This window comes from Callithrix jacchus, chromosome 16, assembly GCF_049354715.1.
Source record: "Callithrix jacchus isolate 240 chromosome 16, calJac240_pri, whole genome shotgun sequence".
Classification (NCBI taxonomy): Eukaryota; Metazoa; Chordata; class Mammalia; order Primates; family Cebidae; genus Callithrix; species Callithrix jacchus.
The window spans coordinates 67,121,005-67,146,090 of NC_133517.1; the positions used below are offsets into that span (position 1 = coordinate 67,121,005).

Genomic DNA, 25,086 nt, shown 5'->3' on the forward strand with positions numbered 1-25,086 from the left:
ACAGGCTTGTGTATAATTAACATGGTTAAGAAAGTCATTTTATGAATGATAAAAGGTCTTTGTTCTAGGGCCCAAAGTAAACACTGTTAACAGGTAATTCCCCTTTGACCTCCCCCTGAGAGGGCCATCTAGCACAAAGCTTACATGAGCAAACAAATTAGAGAAGGGAAAAGGAATGTGGGGTAAACAGACTTAACTGAGGAAGCTTTTATTATTGTAGTCTTTTACCCTGTGACTTAAAGTTGTAACGTAATAAACTGGCTGCCTTCAGCCCATTCCATTAAAACTTTTCAGCCTTCCAAAAGGTTTGAGACTATAATCTTCTAAATTTTTATAATATTTTGCCAGCCACCCCAAGTGAATCCCAACAACAACCCACAGAATAGGAAGGAGAAAATCTTTGCAAATTACCCATCTGACAAGGGATTAATAATCAGAATATATCAGGAGCTCAAATAACTCAAAGGAAAAAAAATTCAGTTTAAAAATGGGCAAAAGATCTGAAGAGATATTTCTCAAAAAAAGACCTACATATGGCCAACAGGTTTATTTTTTAAATGCTCAACATCATCAATCATCAGAGGAATACAAATTGAAACTTCAGTGAGATATGTCACGCCAGTTAAAATGGCTTCTATAAAAAAGACAGTAATGGATGCTAGCAAAGATGTGGAGAAAGAGGAACCTTCATACACTGTTGGTGGGAATGTAAATTGCTACAACCACTGTGGAGAATGGTCTAGAGCTCCTCAGAAAACTAAAAAACGAACTATCATATGATCCAGAAATCCCACTGCTGGGTGTATGCCCAAAAGAAAAGAAATTAGAATATCAGCAAAACAGCAAGATAACCTGTTCTTTCATGTTCATCAGAGCACTATTCACAATAGCCAAGATACAGAATCAACCTAAGTGTCCATCAACAGTTGAGTAGATAAAGAAAACATAGTATGTACACGCAGTGGAATATTATTCAGCCATTAAAAAAACAGGACAGAATCATGCCACTTGCCACAGAGTAGATCCAACTGGAGGACATTATGTTAGGTGAAATAAGCCAAGCACAGAAAGACAAATATTGCATGTTCTTTCCCAAGTGGGAGCTAAAAAAAAAAAAAATTGATCTCACAGAGATAGAGAATAGAATGATGATTACCAGAGGCTAGTGGGGAGGAGGGAACAAAGAGGGATTGGTTATTAGGTACAGAAATACAGTTAGATAGAAGTAATATAATCTGGTATTAGGTAGCACAGCAGGGTGACTGTAGTTAATGATTTTTATTATATATTTCAGAATAACTAGAGTGGAATTGAAATGTTCTAGCACAAAGAAATCATAAATGCTTGAGGTGATGGAAACCTCAATTACCCTGATTTGATCCTTATACATTGTATGCTCATCAAATTTCACATGTACTTTATAAATGCATACAAGTATTATGTATCCATAGAAACTAAAAAGTAAAAGATAAATCTAATTAAAAAAATAAAGCCGAAACACAGTGATTTCAGATGATGATATATGCTATTAAAAAATGTAAAAAGGAAATGGGACAAGCCCTCCTTACTCAGACAGAAGCAGTTAAAGAAAAACCACAGTAAGAGCTACAGTTTTGGCAGACGTGTTAATGGAAGTGCTAAAATGATTTGAGGAATTATTTGTACACATGTGTGTGCTATAGTATACTGTTTAAGAATGCAGGCTCTGGAGCTACTGCCTAAATTCACTGTCTGTCTGCCTCCCTCCCTCCCTCCCTCCCTTCCTTTCTTTTTTGACATAGTCTCTCTCTCAGGCTAGAGTGCAGTGGCACAATCTCAGCTCACTGCAACCTCTGCCTCCTATGTTTACATTATTCTCCTGCCTCAGCCTCCGAAGTAGCTGGGACTACAGGTGCATACACCAAGCCTGGCTAATTTTTCTATTTTTAGCAGAGACGGGGGCCTCCCCATGTTGGCCAGGCTGGTCTCTAACTCCTGACCTCAAGTGATCCACCTGCCTCAGCTTCCCAAAGTGCTGGGATTACAGGAAAGAGTAACTGTGTCCAGTCTATACTGCCTAAATTCAAATCTTAGCCCCACTCCATGGTTCTGCACAAGTGACTCCATCTTTGTCCCTTTAGCTGCAAAGTGGTGATAATTATGTTGCCTAACCTACAGAGGTGGCATGCAGGTTCAATGAAATAATGCATGGAAATTCAACAGAGCCTGATGTGTGAAAAATGCTGTCAATAGTAGCTGGTTTTATTGTTCATGTGGACTTTATTTTTTAATCATCTCCCATCTTCCCTTTGCTTTTTCAGCTCCAGGGTCTCAGCCACAATGTGATCTTCACCTTGGATTCCTTGTTAAAAGGAGACCTAAAGGGAGTCAAAGGAGTAAGTGTTCAGAAATTTGATTTTCACTTTAACTTGAAAGGATTGATTTTTTTTCTCTTTTAAGATCATAGTAGTACTTGTATTTGAAAGACTCTTTGAACATTTTTAGCATTAAAAATGCTTTTGGAAAATGATCATTGGAAAAAATGTGCCACTTCACGTGATGGTATTGACAGAGGAACGAGATTAGGCACTTTTAAGAAGATTGGGAAGGTCCTCCGTGGGTGGCAGAGAGAAGCTAAGCCTGAGTCTTGGCTTCCACAGTGTGACCACTGGGAACCCAGCCTCTCTACTTTAGGTTCCTGCTTCATCAGCATGACCAGGGTGCTCACCCTTCTTTCCTCTCTTAGTCTTCTTGTATGTAATACGTGGTGTGATGTTGGTCAGGCACAGTGGTCACGCCTATAATCTGAGCACTTTGGGAGACCATAGTGGGCAGATGGCTTGAGCCCAGGAGTTCGAGACCAGCCTAGGCAACATAACGAGACCCCCATCTCTACAAAAAAATGTACAGTAATTAATTATCCAGGGGTTGTGGTGAGTGCCTGTAGTTGTAGCTACTCAGGAAGCTGAGATGGGAAGATGGATTGAGCCTGGGAGTTCAAGGCTACAGTGAGCTGTGATTGTGCCACTTCACTCCATTCTAGGCAACAGTCAGATCCTGTCAAAAAAAAAAGGTGTAATATACCTGAAAGTGAAGTTCCCAGTGTCCTGTAAAGGAAGCAGTTCTTGCTGCGATACTTTTTCAAAAATACTTATTCATTTTCAGCAAAAGTAGATGCAATTTTAATTTTATTTTCTCTTTTCTAAGGATCTCAAGAAGCCATTTGACAAAGCCTGGAAAGATTATGAGACAAAGTTGTAAGTGGTTTTTTGTTTAGTTTATTTGTTTTTAAATATTGTTGTGAATTTTGAAGAAAAAAAAAAAAACTGGAAAAAGGACAGCCTTAACTAATAACTTGTCAACAAAAACCTGTTTCGTATATCCTGAATACGGCTAAGAGTTTGGGTGCACTGACCTAAGGTGGTTGCATCTCCTGTGCTATTTGTCTAAAGGGAGAGGTACTTTTACTATCAGTCATTTGGCATTTATGGCTGCTGACACTATCTATCAAGTTATAGGGCTATGACTCTCATAGATAGCATGTAACTATGGACCATTTATGTTTCCATATAGTATAACAGTTGGAAAATAGTAAAAGTAACAACTAATACTTGTGATGTCTTCATGCCTGACAGGACCTGCACTAAGTTTTTTTGCATGTGTGACCTCCTCACAGCAACCTATCTGTAGAACTTTACTCTCTATATATATACATCAGGGAAAATGAAGCCTAGAGAGGCTAAGGGGCTCGTGAAGGCTAGACAGCTAGTTAACTGTCCAGCTGCCATTCACTCCAGGTCTGAGCACAGCTTCAGCATAGCATGGGCACTGAGGTCAGACCACCAACCTTGTGGAGTTCTTATATGGGATTAGGGCAGTAAGCACTTTGCAAGGTGCATGGTCCATCTTTATACTGTGTATCATACCACGTTTCTTTATTATTATTACTCTGAGAATTTTATAACACCAAGCCTGAAGGTGGGGTAGGAGGAGATACGTATTTTTAAAGCTTTTAATAAAAGTCTTGGCTATAAACTTGGAAACTGTAAACGTAAGAGAATAAAACATTTCTGTAGGCAGCAATAGCAGCAGGATAAAAACAAGCAAAAGAAAAATTCAGGATTACATATGTTTTCCCAAACTATTCTTGTAATTGCTTATGTAATAAGGGCATTGTTAGGGACTTGCTGTCTTAGGAATATTGCTGTGCATTGAGAGTTCTAAATGCAGTAGAGAACAAAAAGGTCCCTAAAAGGGTCAACTGATAATGCTGTGGGCTATGATCTTTATGTATGAAAGTGGGTCATGAATATTCATACTTTTAAGCTAAGTACTGCCCAGAGGCAACCGTGCATGAACTTGGAATGGAATATAATTAAGTACTTCGAAAGTGGGAGGATAGCCAGGTGCCTTGGCATGTGCCTGTAGTCTCAGAGACTCGGGAGGCTGAGGTGGGACCATTGCTTAAGCCCGGGAGTTCTGGGCTGTAGTGTGCTATGCTGATCGGGGTCCACACTAAGTTTGGCATCAATATGGTGACCTCTTGGGAATGGGGGACCACCAGGTTGCCTAAAGAGGGGTGAACCGTCCCAGGTCAAAAACAGAGCGGGTCAAAACTCCCATGCTGATCAGTGGTGGGATTGCGCCTGTGAATAGCCACTGCACTCCAGCCTGGGCAACATAGCGAGACCCCATCTCTAAGAAACAAAAAAAGAAAAGAAAATGGGAGGACAAAGCGGGGGGAAAGAAAACCTTGCTCTACACTTGTAGACTATGTCTTCTTTGTGGGACATAGGAACAACAAAACATGATTATATGTGCTTTGTCAACTAAAGTACTACCAATATTAGGTGGTACAACTGTATATTTTTTAAGTCTCTGTTGGCTGAAGACCTAGAAGTACCTGGTGTTTAGTATTATAAGGACTTAGAATATAAAGCCTTCTAAGATGGTACAGGTGTTCTTCCTTGTACTTCTCACTCAGCATAAGAACATGTCTGGCTGTACATTTTTCTTTTTTCTTTTTTCTTGAGACGGAGTTTCACTCTTGCCCAGGCTGGAGTGCAGTGATGCCATCTTGGCTCACTGCAGCCTCTGCCTCCTGGGTTCAAGTGATTCTCCTGCTTCAGCCTCCCAAGTAGCTGGGATTACAGGTGCCTGCCACTAACTCCCAGCAAATTTTTTGTATTTTTAGTAGAGATGGGGTTCCACCATGTTGTCCAGTCTGATCTCGAACTCCTGGCCTCAGGTGATTCACGTAACTTGGCTTCCCAAAGTGCTGGGATTACAGGCGTGAGCCACCATGCCCAACCTAGCTGTTCATTTTTCTTTATTGTCCTCTACAGTCTAAATTTGGTGAGGACTGCAACCACATTATTCTTATATATGGTGTTATTCTACCAGTGCTTAATGACTCATAGTCTGTGTACTATTTCATTGAAGAAATAAAAAAAATTATTCAGACCTGGAAATGTGTAACAGGAATAGCAAGTTGAGTGGATCATGAATTTAAGAACTTATGAAGGCAGGTTTTGTTTGTTTGCTTAGTAAATCCCCGTCAATAATTTTCCTAAGATAGACTTCTTTGTTGCTGTAGTGGTTCAGGAAAGAAAGAAAACAAGCATTTGTCTCTTTGATGTATTGGGACTCATGCAGTTACAAGTTACCGAAAGAAAAATGACTTCCACACAAAAGTTCATTTATTAGTTTTGATAATGGAGAAGGCTGGATGTTTTCTGTGATCTTCCATTTAGAACTCTGGAGGCAGTGAAGTTTGTAATGATTTAGATCATAGACTTAGAGACCATTACCAGTTTTGTGACCTTGAGCCAAAATACTTAACTCTTATGATCCTTACTTGTAAAATAATATAAAAATTACCTACTTCTTAGAGTTTTTGTGAGGACAAGATAAGGTAATGTATTAAAGCAGCTGTCAGTGTTTAGCATAGGGAAGTCACACAATAAATCATTTCTAAGTTTTTTAAGAATCAAATTTCATTTGGTCAAAAGGATAAATGTACATAAAATAAAACACCAGATAGTACTTTTGCTAGTTAAGACTTACTCTTATACAGCATACAGTGGAAACCCCAAATAATAGTGGCTTCAACATAGAGTTTATCATAGAATAGAGCATTCTAGGACGGACCAGGTACCCTTTGTAGCACTTCTCATTTATCTATATTGTCCTCCACAGTCTAAACTCAGTGAGTTAAAGCTGCACCTAATGTTACAGGGTTCTTTACAAATGATGACAGGGAATATCTTAAGTAGGCAACAGATGTGTTTCTAATGGAAACCCAGCAGTCCTCTGCCTGCCCCTCCTGATCCTGCTAGTCCCTCCCCTTTTTTCTTTTTCTTTTTCTTTTTTTTTTTTTTTGAGACAGAGTTTCGTTCTTGTTGCCCAGGCTGGAGTGTAATGACGCATTCTCGGCTCACCACAACCTCCACCTCCTAGGTTCAAGCGGTTCTTCGGTCTCAGCCTCTCAAGTAGCTGGGATTACAGACATGTACCACCACGTCCAGCTAATTTTTTGTAGTTTTAGTAGAGACAGGATTTCACCATCCTGTTGGTCAGGATGGTCTTGATTTCTTGACCTCGTTATCCCCCTGCCTCAGCCTCCCAAAGTGCTGGGATTACAGGCCTGAGCCACCGCACCCGGCCTCCTCCCCTTTTTTCAACTCTTTTACCTGCTTCTTGACGTACCTACATGTTCCTCAGTATTCTCTTGCTCTTTCTAGCTTTGGCTGGGATTTATCACTCTGGTAGATGAGGATTACATTCCCGTGCACAGACACCCCATCACTTTTGTACCCTTGTTCATCCATTATGGTTAATAAAACAATTTTTGATTAAACTAGTTTCAGTGTTTACATTTTTATATTCTACCATTGCTAATCTGAATGGTAGAATAGGATTGAATTTCCATTCTTAGATCTAGTACAGTTGTTTGCTTTTTCTTAATGACATATTTGCCTCATTTTTTTCATTTGCTTAGTTCTATATGAATCTTCTGGGTTTTTTTTTGGAGACTGTCTCGCTCTTGTCAGGCTGGAGTGCGGTGGCACAATCTCGGCTCACTGCAGCCTCCGTCTCCTGGATTCAAGTGATTCCCCTGCCTCAGCCTCCTGAGTAGCTGGGACTACAGGCGCACACCACCACATCCGGCTAATTTTTTGTATTTTAGTAGTGATGGGGTTTCACCATGGCCAGGATGGTCTCAATCTCCTGACCTCATGATCCACCCACCTTGGCCTCCCAAAGTGCTGGGATTACAGGCGTGAGCCACTGTGCCCAGCCTTCTGTGAATTTTTATCATCTGTTCCAGCAGATGTCAGACACCTGTCAATATTTCTGTTTACAAAGTACATTATGTATATTGTTATATATGTGTATCTCTCAGTATTAAATTGTGTCAGTTCCTTCTGTTCTTTTTTGGAGACATCCCTTTTAGATCAGCAGTACAGTTGCCGTCCTAGGATGGCCTTTGACTCTTTAGTTTTAAATCTACTTCCTTTCTCTTGACCAGTATAGTTCCATAGTTTGCTGGCCTATTACTTTAGTAGTTTTCAGAGAATAGCTCTAGAGGAGGCAAAGATTTCAGGTTTTGTATTTCCAAAATTATCTTCATTCTGCCATCACAAAAAGTAAGAGTTTGGCCAAATATAAAGTACTGATTTTATAATAATTTTCAGGCATAGTAGCTCAAGCCTGTGATCTCAGCACTTTGAGAAACCAAGGCAGGCAAATCACTTGAGGTTGGAAGTTTGAGAACAGCCTGGCCAAGGGGGTGAAACCCTGTCTCTACTAAAAAATACAAAAATGGCTAGCCGGGTGTGTTGGCAGACACCTGTAGTCCCAGCTGCTCAGGAAGCTGAGGCAGGAGAATTGCTTGAACCCAGGAGGCAGAGGTTGCAGTGAGCTGAGATTGGACCATTGCACTCAGCCTGGGTGAAAGATCAAGACTTTGTCTCAAAAACAATAATAATAATAATTTTATCTCAAATTGTTGAAGGCATTGTTTTATTGTTGAAGGCAGGTATTGTTTGCTTAGTTGAAGCAAATGTTGAAGGCATTGTTCCATTGTTTTCTACTTTCCAGTGTTGCTAATTTAAAAAAATCTGATACCAATCTGATTCCCATTTATTTGTATGTGATATGTGGTTGTTGTTTGTTTCATTTATTTTTGGTTAGGAAATGTAAAGTCTTGTCTCTATAAAAGGTTTTATGAAGAGTCTTCATGTCCCATGGTATGTGTATTCTGTTTGTGATTTTTCTGTTTACAAATTTTCGTGCATCATTCTTAGAAACTTCTTGTAATTCCTCCTGTTTTTTCTTTTTTTCCTCTTTCTGGAATTTTCATCATATAATATTTGACTTCCTAGTCTTAGAGTTTTCTTCTCTTTTCCATTCTATTTGTATGATATTTTAGGTTATTTTTTTTTTCAGTGTTTTTTCCCCACATTTTCAGTTAGCTTTTTTATTTTGGCTGTCATTTTAAATTTTTATAAGTTCTTTTGCTCAAATGGGTTTATAGTTTCTTTTTCTTGTTTCATAGATGCAATATTTTAGCTGAAGAATTAATGACATCTTATAAAATGTTTATCTTCTTCCTTATTGCCTCTGGTTCCTTCCCAATCCTCCCTTTTGTTATTAATACTTTGCTTACTCACACTTTCATTTTGGAGATGTATGATCTTTGGGTGCATTCATATTTTAGAGCAAGGTACTCAAAGACTAAAAGCTCATATGCATCATTAGAGATCCGCTTTCTGCAAGAAAGCAGAAAGTCTTTTTAGGTTTCAAGTTTTAGGATGTGATGGCAGCTCTTTCATTAGGGGTATTTCAAATGTCAGTGTCTGAGATTTGTCTCAGAGCCTTGCAGTTCTTTCAGCCTCCTGCCTAGTAATCTCAGCACTTTGGGAATCATGTATGATGGCAATTTAGAAGCTATGTAAGCAAGGGAGGCAGGGAACCCTATAGTTTGAGGTGCTCTCCTCTCTTCAACCCTGCTCTTCCAAATACTTACTGAATTCTATCATCCTTTTTTGTCTTCATTTCTTCTTGTCTGTGGGAGATTATCCGGTTTTATGCCTTTACTCTCATCTTAGTGGGATCACTGGAGGAAGAAGAAATAAAGACATGGTAAATCAAAAGGCTTATAATTAGGTTATGCCTGTCCCTCCATATTTCTTCTCTTCCTCAGTGGAGAGAGAGCTGTGATTTATTCTCTTTCTGTTAAAATCCCTGTTATCATGCCCCTTCGACTGCCAAGGTGGCGTGATTAAAGAATTTCTTAAATATAATAGCATTAGGGTATTAGAGTCAATCCCAACTGGGTTTCTAAGATTTTACACTGGGTTGATGGGTGGATTTTCCACTGTGTGTATGTATATAGGTAAGGATGTTGGCTTTCTTTGGGGTTTGCTTTCCCCTACCACTACCATAACTTAAAGACTTGAAGGTTAGATCAGTTAATCTTTGCATTCACAACTAGAAATTACAGGTTGTTTCTGAAATTAGAAATCCATTTTCAGGTTAATGGATTTTTGGAAACCAGGCTATAATCATTGGTATTATTACCAGAGTATAATGTATCAGAGCCAAGCATAGCATTGGATACTATAGGTTTAATGTAGGCCTTTCTTTTTTATCACCTGGTTTTCCCTAACCCCCCACCACCACCACGCACACACACACACAGAAGAACATTTTCATAGGATTCCAAGTTATGTATTGGGATTTCTTCTGAATTTTTTACAGTCCAGTAACAAGTGGTTGACTGACTAAAATATGTTCTTGGAAGGAGGAAATAGCTCAAGTCTACAGGATATTGGAAATTATCTTTGACTAAATTTTGTGCATAACCACAAAGATCTTATATATACTTTTAATTATTTTGAAATAATTGAAGTCTTGTAAGCTGTTGATATTCAAGGAAAATCTTTCAGATTCTTTTTTATTATAAAGTACTTTACCAAAGAGTAGGTAAACTACCAGAATTTCTTTGTGCCTACCAAAATGTAAGAGAATTTATATGAAGCTATCATATGTAAGATCAAAGTAAAAATGTAAGAAGCTTCCCCTACGAAAATCCATGCACTGTGTGTGGTCTTTTTGAATGTAGGCTTTTACTTCTGATTGATTCCACCAACTTAAGAATTCTTGCCTCTGAACTTTAGGAATTAATAATCAGTGGCTTTTGCTAAAGGGAAGACATGAGTGTGATTTGTTTTTAGTAGACTTCTTTCTTGAGCAGAAGACACCGAGATTTCCCATATGCTCCCTCCCCACACACATGCACTGCCTCCCCTCACCATAGTGGTACATTTGATACAGTTTATGAACCTACATAGACACATCGTCACCTCATTCCATAGTTTGTATTAGGGTCTACTGTTGCTGTTGTACATGATTGTATTTTTTTTTTAATGACATTGGCTTTAATTACAGTACAAAAATTGAGAAAGAGAAAAGAGAGCATGCAAAACAACATGGGATGATCCGCACAGAGATAACAGGAGCAGAGATTGCAGAAGAAATGGAGAAGGAAAGGCGCCTCTTCCAGCTCCAAATGTGTGAAGTAAGAATGGACTTTTCCATCATTTGCCTAGAATTATAACAACTGTAATTTTTCCTGCTAGTCAGCAATCTTTATGCTTAAAGGCAGACTGTGTTCGATTATTAGAGAGGGAACTGTTTCTTAAGGATTCTAATCTCCATTTTTCTCCAAGCTTTTTGGGAACCTGCCATTGCACTGTTATCTCATATTTTGAGCCTTGGCCCTATGGGGCTCTTTAAGCCAAAACGGGATTCTTTGGTGAGAACCTTAATGTTGCTTGTGAGTGGTTGTGGAAGGAAAACATTGGTGAGCGGTAACACTGGTGAATATTAAGTTTTATTGGTATATATTTAGAGCATGTTTTTTTTAACCATATGTCAAGTTTGAATGAAAACTCAAGTGAAAGTGTCATTAAGAAAGTCGATTTCATGAAAAAAATGCAACAAAAAGCATGCTGACTTAATCTTAGAGCAGTGGCTCTCAAACTGAAGTCCAGTTGAACATGAACACTTCTTGACCTATAAACCCACCTGGTCAGACACTGCTGTTGAGTAAGAGTTTTTGTTTTTTTAAGACAGAATATCGCTCTTTCGCCAGGCTGGAGTGCAGTGGCGTGATCTCAGCTCACTGCAACCTCTGCCTCTTGGGTTCAAGCGATTTTTGTGCCTCAGCCTCCCCTCCCCTCCCCTCCCCTCCCTCCTTTCCCTTCCCACCAACCAACCGACCGACCGACCTACCTACCTACCTACTTTCCTTCCTTCCTCTCTCTCTTTTTTTCTCTCTTTCTGTTTCATAACCCTTTGGCTACTTGGATTTGTGTACTCATGAACCTTTTCACATAATAAAAGAAGTAAGCAAGCAGCTAACAATGTCAATAGAAAATCTTGACCAGTAGTGTTTAGTTACCTGAGTAAATTAATAATGGTATATTTTTTCATTTTTGAGTAGCAAAAATTCTTTGTGATTTACCTCCTTTTCCTAAAGTTTTAATATCTCATGGTATATTCTTTGATGAGAATGCTATTCTACTTACTTTCTGCAAAAAACAATCCATTTTTCAGGTTTTTGACCATATGAACTATATGTTTGAGATCCATTGCACCAAGGGGAAATAATAATTCTAGAATGTCTTGCGGTGTTTCATTTCTGCTTGTTGGGTAAACTAATCATAAAAGAATTTACAAAATGCTAACTCTCTAGCCAATTTGTTTTGTACACTTTGTGACTGTGCCAATCAGCATTCTCTAAACTGTCTAAAGGACATCAAGGCTTGGTAACTTGTGCAGATTCAGAGTGAAGAGCCCTATCTGGAATTAACCAACATAAAATCCTGTTTTATTTCCACAGTATCTCATTAAAGTTAATGAAATCAAGACAAAAAAGGGTGTGGATCTGCTGCAGAATCTTATAAAGTATTACCATGCACAGTGCAAGTGAGTAGACTATTGCAAGCATTATTATTAGCCCAGTGACTGCCCCCTATACTTTATTATTTGTCTTAATCCTCTTTCTTTTCTTCATCTCATGACTAAATACTGTGATATGACGACCTTTTTCAGCTAAGTAGATAAGAAATAGTGTCTTCCATCTTCAGTATCTTATACAAATCAGTAGCTCAAATTAGGGCTTAAAAATACTCTCTTCCTTTCAAGAAGGCAAATACTTACAAGTATTTCTCCCTAACTTTGACCTCCTGTGGAGCTCTTATTACAGATGCATGATCTCATGCCAATTCTGATGATCCCCTTCCCTGCCTCTCTTACTTGGCATTTTGCCTATTATTGCATCATTTGCACCATGTATTTCCACCTGGAATCTTTGGTTTAGTTTTGTTCCATCTAAATTAAATGAATTTAAGTAGTTTGGGTAGTAAGAATACTTTGCATTTATACATGGATTCTTATATAATTGGTGTTATATTTTGAGAGATATTCATTGTTCTACTTTGGCACTATGTTTGCCTGTATTGCAGGGCTACCTTTTTATTATGTTCATGAGTCTATAAGGCCACATTTGCTTGCTTACTTCTTTGTTTACTTATTGGGTTAACTTTCATGGGTTTTCTGGTAGAGTTTGTGTGTGAAAATGTGCCAGTTACTATTAGTAAAGGCTGTATTAGTTCCTGAAAGCTATGCAGAAAATAATCCAAGGACCTTCCAGAAGTGGTATGGACAGCTTTCATAAGCATAATAATATAAAGGTTAATCTTATAATAATATAAAGGTTAATAGAAAAATACTCTTAAAAAAGTTAAATTTACAATTTCCTTTGATTTTTATTATTGTTTTCAATAATGTTATATTTAGAAAGATAACCGTATTCAACTACAACATTTAAGGAGGTCAACGTTAATATCACATGAAAAGCACAAAGCTTGAGTTATTCAAATTCGATGAGTCCACATTTTGGCTTTGCAGCTACGTATCTGTATTCTTAATCAGGTACTTCACTAAATCTCGTATACTCACCTGTCAAATTGGGTTATGGTTCTGTAGCACCCTAAGGTTTTTGTAAGGCTATAAAAAGTAAAAATGAGAATGCATATGGAGTGCTTTGCCTAGTGCCTGCAACCTTGTATGTGTTGACAGCTGTGATGATTCTAAATGACATTTTAAATTATGTATTTATATATATTATTGCCTGGAATATTTCTCTTCAGGAAAACCTTTTTGGTGATCAGATGGTTGTTTACACAAATTTGATGGCATTAACTTTTTTTCTCTTTTCAAAGTAAATTGTACCTTACATAAATGTCTTTCAAAAATAAAAATAATATATTGAAGTAGAAACAGTTTTCACCTTCTTAAGTTTGTTTGCTCAAGACCTGACTAACTAACTTACTTTTGGCTTCAGTTTGGTTGGGCAGTTATGAAACTTTGACATGTGTTTTGGTGGTCCCTTATTTTAGTATTGCGTGGAATTTCTCATCTTTCATCAAATTTAGTTTTTCTGGAAACATTAAATTCCTTTGAAAGTTTTAAAGAAATAAGGGACTCTCTCAGACTCCTAAATTCTATAATCCTTTGGCAACAAAACTGATTTTACCTGACTTTAGAAATCTGTTTTCATCTTAAATTCTCTAAGTTTATAAAGAAGAACTTGGCCTACACAGACAAGTTTTTCAAAATAGAAGATGCTTTATAAACTATACATGTATTAGCCTTTGCCAGTAAAGGTGATTCAAACTTGTGTAGCTAATGCATCCCCCCTTTATTCTTTGCTTTTTCTCTTTCCACAAATATTTTTTAGTCTTACCAAAGATCAGAGACTGTGCCCAGTTCTGGGATAGAGATAAATCAAGACTTCTCCCCTCAGGAGCTAATTGTTAGGTATAAGAAGTAAGTCAGATCCATTATTAATCATAATGGGGCTAGTACCATGGAGCATCAAGAGGAAGAGGGACAGCTGGGTGTGTTGGCTCACAACTGTAATTCCAGCACTTTGGGAGGCAGAGACAGGTGGATCACTAGAGGTCAGGAATTTGAGACCAGCCTGACCAACATGGCAAAACCGTTTCTCTACTGTAGCCAGATGTGATGGCCCACGCCTATAATTCCAGGTACTTGGGAGACTGAGGCAGGAGAATCACTTGAATCTGGGAGATAAAGATTGCAGTGAGCCAAGATAGTACCATTGCACTCCAGCCTGGGCAACAAGAGCAAAACTCTCCATAAAAAAAAAAGGAAGAGAGACTCCTGATACCAGGAGGACTGAGGAGAAGGTGCTAGCACCTTGAAGGAGGTGGTGGGACTTGTCATTGAACTTGGAGGATGGCTAGAATTTGGTTGCCAGATTGCAATCTGGTAGAAGAATGTCCCCTAGGTCATAGAGAGATCATCGGAAGACAGTGATGATCTGTCTTTCAACCGTACACAGTGAAAACCTTTAGGGAGAGAGGCGTTCTAAGTCATAAAGTAGTAAAACCATGTTGTAAGGGGATTCAACTAAAAGTGGCTCCATGGTTGAACCCCAAGAACTCTGTCACAGTAAGAAGCGAGGGTAGTTTTCTTTATTCTTTTCTACTTCAGTCAGTTCCTTAAAACTCTGAATAAGTATATTGTGTGGACCTGTTAGCCATTCTCTACTTAGGTGTTTTTTGTTTTGTTTTGTTTTGAAGATTTCTTCTCAGTACTTGCTTCAGTTCCCAAAGTGATTTTCAGCACAAAGTCAGCTGGTACTCAACAGTGAATTTGCCATGATAATAATAGTCATGGCACTTCGGTGTGGATGAAGCTACTATAATGGAAAAATAAAGGGAGCAGAAAAGAAGGGCTTTTAACTGTTTCTAACCTATTTCAGCTCACTCACACTAATTACTGCTCATTTTCAGACATAAACATTCTCAATTACATGCTGCTTTCTTTTTTTTTAATTGCATTTTAGGTTTTGGGGTACATGTGAAGAACATGCAAGATAGTTGCATAGGTACACACATGGCAGTGTGATTTGCTGCCTTCCTCCCCTTCACCTATATCTGGCATTTCTCCTCATGTTCTCTCTCCCCAACCCCACCCCCCACTGTCCCTCCCCTATTCCCCCTAACAGACCCCAGTGTGTAGTGCTCCCTTCCCTGTGTCCATGTGTTCTCATTGTTCAACACCCACCTATGAGTGAGAACATGCGGTATTTCATTTTCTGTTCTTGTGTCAGTTTGCTGAGAATGATGGTCTCCAGGTTCATCCATGTCCCTACAAAGGACATGAACTCTCGTTTTTGATTGCAGCATAATAATCCATGGTGTATATGTGCCACATTTTCCCTGTCCAGTCTATCATCGATGGGCATTTGGGTTGATTCCAGGTCTTTGCTATTGTAAGCAGTGCTGCAATGAACATTCGTGTGCATGTGTCCTTATAGTAGAACGATTTATAATCCTTTGGGTATATACCCAGTAATGGGATTTCTGGGTCAAATGGAATTTCTATTTCTAGGTCCTTGAGGAATCGCCACACTGTCTTCCACAATGGTTGAACTAATTTACACTCCCACCAGTACATGCTGCTTTCAAAAGAGACATATCCTCCTGTCCACCTGCTTCTTTTACCAACTCACAAGTGTCATTATGACCTGTGGAGTGAAGAGCATTGACATTGTTTTATTATCTGTCATTTTATAGGTAGTAATAATAATAGCTAACATTTACTGAGAGCTTATTTTCTAGGCCAACTTATATAGACTCTACCTCTAAGTTCTTTGCGTTTGTTTTCTCATTTAATATTCCCAACACTCAAGAAATTGTAACTCAGAAAGGATCAGTATTTTGTTCAAAGTCATGTTCATTGATTTAATAAATGCTTAGTAAACATGTCAAAGCAGACAACGTAAGCACAGGAACCCAAAGAAAATATAAATTGGGCTTCAAAATTAAAAGCTTTTGTTCATGGAAGTATATTATCAAGAAAGTAAAAGATAACCCACAGAATAGGAGAAAATATTTACACAACATTTTTCTGATAAGAGTCTGATATCCATAATATATAAAGAATTCAGCAATGGTCCAGATGTGCTGGCTCATACCTATAAACCTAGCAATTTAGGAAACTGAGGTAGGAGGATCACTTGAGCCCAGGAGTTCGAGACCAGCCTGGGCAACACGGGGAGACTCTGTCTCTACAAAAAAAAAATTTACCCAAGTGTGGTGGCACACGCCTATATTCCCAACCACCTGGGAGGCCGAGGTGAGAGGATCACCTGAGCCCAGGAGATCAAGGCTGCAGTGAGCCATAATGACACCACTGCACTCTAGCCTGGGCAACAGTACAAGACTCTTTATATTTAAAAAATTATATACACACACACACAGAGAAAAACACATGAAAAAGTGCTCAACATCATTAGTCATTGGTAAGTACAAATCAAAACCTCAGTGAAATAGCACTTCATATCCACGGGGATTGTTGTAATTAAAAAAAAAAGTCTTGGCGAGGATGTGGAAAGATTGCAACCTATGTATTGCCAGTAGGAATGTAAATGATGTAACTTCTTTGGAAAACAGTTTGGGAACTTCTCAGAAAGTTAAGGATAAAATTAGTGTATGATCCAGCAGTTCCACTCTTAGTTGTATACCAAAAAGAACAGAAAGCAGGTATTTAAACAAACACTGGTACATGAATATTTATAGCAGCATTATTTACAACAGCCAAAACACGGAAACACCCAAATATTCATCAGCTGATAAAAGATTAAACAAAATGTGGTATATCAAAATGGAGCATAGTTCAGCCACAATGCTGAATGTGAATGAAATATTGATGCATGTTACAATATGAGTGAGCATTTAAAACATTAATGCTAAGTGAAAGAGGTCAGACACAAAAGATTGCATGTGTTCACTAACCCAGCAGCTCTCTAAATACCTTAATTTAGAGGATTTTATAGAGGTCTTATTACATAGACCTCTACAATTACATAGACCAATGATTAATTAAATTAATTAATCTGTTGGTGATTGGCCCAATCTCCAGCCTCTCTGCCCTTCCCAGAGATGGGAGAAGAGGTGGGGCTGGAAGTTCTGCACCTAGTTGCCAGGTTGGTTCTGTAATGAGACTAAAAGGAGATTCCATTAATTGTGTATAAAAGGGAGGTAACTGGTAAAGACTAAATACTCAGTAACATGTTAGCTGTCATTACTGTTACTTATCTTCTGAAGATCTCGTTATGTTACAGTAATTTCTCAAGAAAATGGCTAAAAGATAAATGGGGTGTCCTGGAGGTCATTTTTCCTTCTGTTTGGAAGATTTATGTGTTATATGTAGTGATCGGTAATCAGAACTCACACACATGCTTCACTTTCCAGTTAACAACACTTTTATCTGTAGTAGCTCATCTGACGCTCCTTGAAACTAGAAAATGTTTACATTTGGAGATGAGCATGCTGTTACTCAGACAGGGTAAATAACCTTCCCAGCGTTACCAAGTATAGTAAGGTTTAGAGCCAAAATATAAAATACAATATAGTTTTGACTCCTAAGCCCTTGGTTTTTTATTTATTTATTTTTTTTGGAGTTAGAATCTCACTCTGTCACCCAGTGCTGGAGTGCAGTGGTACGATCACAGCTCACTGCAGCCTCAACCTCCTGGGTGCAAGCAATCTTCCCACCCCAGCCTCCCAAGTAGTTGGGACTACAGGCAGGTACCGTAACACCCGGCTAATTTTTGTATTTTTTTGTATAGACGGGGCTTCAACCATGTTGCCCAAGCTGATCTCAAACTCCTGGCTCAAGCAATCCTCCTGCCTCGGCCTCCCAAAGTGCTAGGATTACAGGCGTGAGCCACATGTGCAGTAGCCCTTGCACGTCCACTGAACTATGACCAGCTAAAACAGAAGAGAGAAAAGAGGAACAGAGAAGCCATTGCCCTCTGTGAAATGTTGTGGCAGGTGTCCACCTGTGATGCCTCTCTGTCTACCTTGTCCACAGCTGGAACTATGACCCTTAAGGAGGAGAGAATGAAGCACAGAGGGACAGTGCAGATGACAGCATGTCACCCTTTGCTTTGTGTCACTAATACATTGCTAATGACTACCATGGTTATTTTGTTCTTCTCCTGCAACTCGTCTTCTTTTCCTGCTCTATTTCTTATCAAAACTGGAACTTGGCCCTATAATGAGTTTCTGCAGGGGGTTCACCTCCTAATTGTTCATCCCAGACAAAATGTTGATTCTTTCATTTTGTTTTAAAGAGTAATACATTATATTCTTGAGAAACAAAATTAGAAACTCAGGTTAAGGAAAAATAACAAAAACCCATAATCTCCTCACTTAGGTGATTACTAGATTCTAGTATCTGGCTTGTTTTGTTTACAAAAATGGGATCATGCTACAGATGAAAGCAATCATTACATTGATTTTTCTTAGTCTCTGGGTATGTAGTAGTCTGAATAATTGAAGCTGAAGGAAAGTAAATTTGTTTGGAGTCTTTCTTCAGCTTTGTAGTTAACAGGAATTTTCACTTTTATCAATGCTGTTTCAAACTAAAACAGTTCCGTCTTTCTCACTAAAATTTATAATGTATTCTTCAGTATTTCTTTTGTGCTCTTCAAATATTTGCTTATTCTTTTTGTTTTTTTGAGACAGAGTCTTGCTTTCATCGCCAGGCGCCAGGCTGGAGTGCAGTGGCGTGATCTCGGCTCACTGCAGCCTTCGCCTCCTGGGTTCAAGCAGTTCTCCTGCCTCAGCCTCCTGAGTAGCTGGGACTACAGGCACGCACCACCACACCCAGCTAATTCTTTTGTATTTTTAATAGAGGCAGGGTTTCACCATGTTTGCCAGGATGGTCTCAATCTCTTGACCTCATATTCCACCCACCTCGGCCTCCCAAAGTGCTGGGATTACAGTCGTGAGCCACCGCACCCAGCCTGCTTATTCTTTATCTAGAGTGGTGTTGTCCAGTAGAACTTTCTGCTATGGTGGAAATGTTCATATCATTTACCATCTGCATGGTACCCACTGACCACACGTGGCTACTGAGCACTTGAAATATGGCTTGTGAGACTTCAGGAGCAGAATTTTTTATTTAAGTTTTAATAGCCACATGTGACTAGTGGTTGCCATATTGGAAAACACAGATCTAGAGCATTCTTATTGAAACTAACCTTTTAAAAAAATTGGGGAAAGATTTAATTCATGTTCTATTCTTTTCTTAAAATTTTTATTTCAATAGTTTCTGGGATACAAGTGGTTTTTGGTCGCATGGATAAGTTCTTCAGTGGTGATTTCTGAGATCTTGGTGCACCTGTCTCCCAAGCAAAACTCACTTATTTTTGAGCATAATGATTAAATTCCCTTTATGTTGAAAGTGAAAATGAAATACCTTTTCAAAAATATCTGCAAGGAATCTGTATCCCTCTGCAAAGGAAATAACTCCTTATATGATAAAGTTATGCAGCTCCAGGGAAGGGTATCATTTTCTGAGCACATGCTAACTGCCCCACACTTTGCTGGCTGATTTCATATGTCCTATCTGTATTGTTTGCCCATTTACACTTGAGCAAACTGAGGCCAAGATAAGTTAAATGATTTGCCAGAACACAGATTCCTAGTCATTATCATCTGACCCCAAAGCAATTGTTTTTTCATTCGTAAGAAGTCCTGACAACATCCATCTTTTAAATTTAAGTGCTCTACCTTCAAAACTTCAAAATTACTTAAGTGCAGTATCAGAGACCAAAACTGATTTTGCTATGATTACCTTTGTACCCATACAAAACCATTGCTTTGACTATCAGGTCTAGAGAATGCTGCTTATGGGGAAGCAACTGAGCTGAGTCTTGATAAAAGAGAATTTGGCAGGCAGGTTGATAAGGTCTGGCTCTGTGTCCCCACCCAAATCTCATCTTGAATTGTAATCTTCATAATCTCCATGGGTCAAAGAGGGGACCAGCTGGAGGTAACTGAGTCATGGAGGTGGTTTCCCCCATGCTGTTCTCTTGATAATGAGTGAGTCTCACAAGATATGATGGTTATATAAGTGTCTGGCATTTCCCCTGCTGGCACTCATTCTTTCTCCTGCCACCCTGTGAAGAGGTGTCTTCTGCCATGATTGTAAGTTTCCTGAGGCCTTTCCAGCCATGTGGAACTGTGAGTCAATTAAACCTCTTTTCTTTGTAAGTTACCCAGTCTCAGGTGTTTCTTCACAGCAGCGTGAGAATGGACTACTACGCAGGTACAGAGGGGAAGGGCATTCCAGGCAGAGGGAATAGCATATGCAGAGGCTGAGGTGGGGGAAGATGGGTTGAAAAGGAACAAGCAACTAGAAATAATGTGGCATAGCTAGACCTTGGAGTATTTAAGGAAAATGGTAAGAGGTAAAACTTAGAAGCAATTCAAGGGTCAGAACATAAACTTTTAAGATTCTGTACTGAGAAGTTTAACTTGCATCGCTGTAGGCAGTGCTGAAAAACCAAATGCTAGAAAATGAGAATTTAGGCCAGATGTGGTGGTGGCTCACACCTGTAATCTCAGCACTCTGGGAGGCCAAGGTGGGCAGATTACTTCAGTCCAGGAGTTCAAGACAGCCTGGGCAACATGGCGAAACCTCATCTTTACAAAAAAATATAAAAATTTAGCCAGGCATGGTGGGGTGCACCTGTAGTGCCAGCTACTCGGAAGGCTGAGGTGGAAGGATCACTTGACCCCTGAAAGTCTTCAGTGAGCCTCTGCACTCCATTGGTGGTGACAGAGTGAGACCCTTTCTAAGAGAGAGAGAGAGAGTGATTGATTTACTGTGTTCATGTGGTTTTCAGTTAAATGATTAACCAAAAGGCCCTTTTTCCTCTCATCCCTGTTGTTGAAAAACTTTATTAAGCTTAAAATATGTCTATTAAGATATGCCTTATGCTGGGCGTGGTGGCTCACACCTGTAATTCCAGCATTTTGGGAGGCCAGAGTGGGTGGATCACTTGAGGTCAGGAGTTCGAAACCAGCCTGATCAACTTAGTGAACCCACACCCTCCCCCCCATCCCATCTCTACTGAAAACATGAAAATTAGCCTGGCGTGGTAGCAGGCACCTGTAGTCCCAGCTGCCTGGGAGGCAGAGGTTTCAGTGAGCCAAGATTGCGCCACTACACTCCAGCCTAGGTGACAGAGTAAGACTCCATCTCAAAAAAAAAAAGATACAGCTTAAAATGTCTTGATATTGCTTCATTTAGTCTCCTTTGTGTTGGGCCCACTGTGATAGGGAGTTGAGACAGTCCTCATCCTCCAGGTCCTCATTGTGGGGAGACAGCAAAACATAGTATCTTGAGAAGTAATCTGCTGTGGTTAGAGAAGCTTCTAATAGGGCAGAGAAAATTCTAAACACCAGTTTCCTGAGGTATATTTGTATTTCTCTAAACTGATACTAGAGATTGGGTTCCTGAGTGGAAGTGTGCCACATGAGACAAGAAATCCCTTCACTTCTGGTAAAGAGCATGGATCAGAATCTGGCAGAACTGATCTGAATTCCACCAGCTTTGCTGCTTAGTAGTTGCAGCTTGACCAAGTTTTATACATACTCTGTACTTCAGTTTTACAAATGGAGATGAGATTGAAGTGCTTTAATTCATTAGGGTTGTGTACATGAAATCACTGTGTGAAGTGTTTAGAGTATTGCTGGGCATGTGATAAATACTCCACAGATATTAATTCTTGTTATTTCTCAGGTGAAATAATGCAACAATATGTTGTAGGATAAAGCTTTCCAAACCCATTGGTATTATTGCTTTGAAATCTTGTGTTTCAAATATATGTTGGAACACAGGGATCTTTGAGGAACTGAATGAACTTTGACTCTTCTTTTGCCTTTATCTATAGTCCATCTTTTTTCTTATACTGTCTAGATTGACCTTATGATATTCCACTGGTTAATGTATCTTTCTCTCTTTCGAATTCAAATATGATACAACTGGGAAGAACTGTTCTATATATAATGGATATGCACATTATGAAATCACTGTTTCGGGACTGCAACTATAATTTCCAGTCTCCTTGTGGTATCTTCTATCAAATGTTAACTGGTAGCCATAATTTGTTCATTGGTAAATCATTATAAAATATCATAATCAGTTTTATAACTGTCTTGTATAGATAAATGCATGGAGAATGAGTATATATGTCTATTCAAGACAGTTTTATACACACACACACACACACACACACACACACAGATCTGTGTATTTTCAGATTTTGCAGGTTATTCTAGTTTCTTTCTTTCTTTGTTTCCACGTAAGGAAACAAAAATTCTTTCTTTTTTATACTGGTGGTAAATTTCCTATTTTTTTTTAATTGTAGTTTCTTTCAAGATGGCTTGAAAACAGCTGATAAGTTGAAACAGTACATTGAAAAACTGGCTGCTGATTTATATAATGTAAGTTCTTTATAAAATACATGCAGTTTAACTTGCTTTCATGGATAAATATCACTGAATTTGGAATCTGTATTAGAAAGATGTTAAAAGCGGAAAGATTAAATGATGTGTCTGTACAAAGCTAGGGCAGATAACCCTACATTTTAAGTCAGAGGAGTCATCAGTGGTGAAATACTCCAGAGTGCCTTCTGGGGCCATGAGAGGAGCAGGGAGGAGAGTAGCCATCAGTTCCAGATGGCTCTGCACTTACAATTCAGTTAGCATCACATTTGATGTTCCCTGATCAGCAATTGCTGAAAGAACGTATGATTGTGGAAGGTTAAAAATTAAGTGACTCTCTGAATAGGCAGGTTTATATGGTTTTTGTTTGGTTGGTTCCCCCCCCCCCCCAGATTGAGTCTCACTCTGTCACCCAGGCTAGACTGCAGTGGTGCCATCTTGGCTCACTGCAATCTCTGCCTTCTGGGCTCAAGGGATTCTCATGCCATAGCCTCCCAAGTAGCTGGAACTACAAGTACCCCCCACCACTGCCAGCTAATTTTTTGCATTTTTAGTAGAGACAGGGTTTCACTGTGTTGCCCAGACTGGTCTTGAACTCCTGAGCTCGAGTGATCCACCCACCTTGACATCCCAAAGTGCTGGGATTACAAGCATGAGCCACTGTGCCTTTCATTTATGGGTTTGTTTTTTTTTTTTATGTTTTATATTATCTCTCTCTTTTTAGTGTCTAGGTCTAAATTTTTTAGAAATGGTAAAGTTGTTGCCCAAAAACTATTTGGTGGGAAATAAAAGCATATGTATGTATGAGTATGAGTAAATATCACTAAATAAAGTTTTAGAATTACAAGTAATGCCTTATATTCTTATATAACTTTAAAAATACATAGCTGTATATTTTTTCTGATTTTCTTTTAGTAGTTAACATGGTTAAGGTTACAGTTAAGTCCCAAGTGGTTAAAGGAAAAAGCAGCACCAATCCCTTGACCCCATTTCATGCTATGTAAACTTTCATGTATGCATTGGTCATTCTTAGGATTCTTTTCTGGACTATTGAATCACATCATGGCATTTCCATTACCACCCTTTGAAAAACCAGAAGCAAATAATCTCAGTGATATTTCTTAAGCTGTTTAGCACTTCAGAGTTAATTGTCTAGCTTAGATATGTTATTTAATAAGAATGCATGTTGCATTATTCACTAATTTCAAGGCCCACTGGTACTATTATAAGATGAGAAATCTAATACCAAAAATGAGATAGTGTAAAGGACTTGTAATAAGAAAAACAACTATATAATAGAGTTGTTTGATGAGTGGTATTTTTGAATAAAAATTCTACTCTACCTATAAAATTAAACTCTACCTATAAAAGTATAAATGGTAAGTAATAGAAGTAATTTTTTTTTGCAGATAAAACAGACCCAGGATGAAGAAAAGAAACAGCTAACTGCTCTCCGAGACTTAATAAAATCCTCTCTTCAACTTGATCAGAAAGAAGTAAGTGGTTTACATGTTTACAAAAGGGCTAACAATGTAAGTAAGGCTGCTTTTGTGATACCTGTGTTTCCTGATGTGTAAGACAGGCACAGTGATATCTTACATAATATACAAATGTGTACTTATCATAAGCCCCATGTAGAAACTGTATTTTAGTTCCTTTTCCTTCCTAACAGGAAAGATGTTCTGGGTATCTAATTCCATGGCTGAATTTTTTTTTCTTTTTTTATTTTTTTGAGGCAGGGTCTCACTCTGTCACCCAGGCTAGGGTGCAGCGGCGAAATTATGGCTCATTGTAGCCTCGACCTAAAGCAGTTCTTCCATCTCAGCCTCCCAGGTAGCTGGGACTACAGGCACATGCCACCACTCCTGGATAATTTTTGTATTTTTTGTAGAAATGGAGTTTCACCATGTTGCCCTGGCTGGTCTTGAACTCCTGGACTCAAGCAGTCTTCCCACCTCGGCCTCCCAAAGTTCTGGGATTACAGACATGAGCCACTGCACCCAGCCCCATGACTATAATTTTTCTATCCTAGTTTTGAAGACATGCTTTTTGGAAGTGTATGCTGAAACATAGTACATTCTACAACTGTCCTCTTTAGACCACCTGTCTTTCTGGGCAGCCAAAAGGGGCATGTCTCATTTGCCAGGGAAATACTTTGATGCAGAATCCTATAGAAGCTTTCCCCTGCAATTAGGGAGGTGAGATGGTCCTTGGATATTGAAAGAGTATAGAATGCATGGTAGAGGCTGGATGAATGCAGTACATATCCTTAATTATAAATGTTATTTGTTCAAACATTTCATTAACACCTACTGTGTGCCAGACACAGTTCTAGGTATTAAACTTTAGTCCCTTCCATCCAGGAGCTAATTATCTAGTCATCCATGTGAACATGAAATTATTATGTTTTAAATTTAAGAGCAGTGGCTCACACCTGTAATTCAAACATTTTGGGAGGCTAAAGTGGGAGGATCACTTGAACCCAGGAGTTTGAGATTACACTAGGCAATAAAATGAGACCCTGTCTCTACAAAAAAACTTTGAAAAATTAGCCATGCATGATGGCATGTGCCTGTAGTCCCAGCTACTAGGGAAGCTGAGGTGGAAGAATCCCTTGAGCCCAGGAAGTGGAAGCTGCAGTAAGCCAAGTTTCTGTCACTGTACTCTAGCCTGGGCAATGGATCAAGACCCTGCCTCA

At 38.9% G+C, this 25,086-nt stretch overlaps 1 protein-coding gene across 4 annotated transcripts in view; it reads left to right on the forward strand.

Moving 5' to 3' along the window:
* ASAP1 (ArfGAP with SH3 domain, ankyrin repeat and PH domain 1) overlaps positions 1 to 25,086 on the forward strand; it is a 405,687-nt gene that overhangs the window by 262,110 nt on the left and 118,491 nt on the right. For all 4 annotated transcript variants that reach the window (XM_017965593.4, XM_008983260.5, XM_078353182.1 and 1 more), the window contains 6 exons: positions 2,301 to 2,375; positions 3,187 to 3,236; positions 10,435 to 10,564; positions 11,891 to 11,976; positions 22,313 to 22,388; positions 23,798 to 23,884. In XM_017965593.4, coding sequence (XP_017821082.1) covers positions 2,301 to 2,375; positions 3,187 to 3,236; positions 10,435 to 10,564; positions 11,891 to 11,976; positions 22,313 to 22,388; positions 23,798 to 23,884 — 504 coding nt within the window. The remainder of the gene's footprint in view (positions 1 to 2,300; positions 2,376 to 3,186; positions 3,237 to 10,434; positions 10,565 to 11,890; positions 11,977 to 22,312; positions 22,389 to 23,797; positions 23,885 to 25,086) is intronic.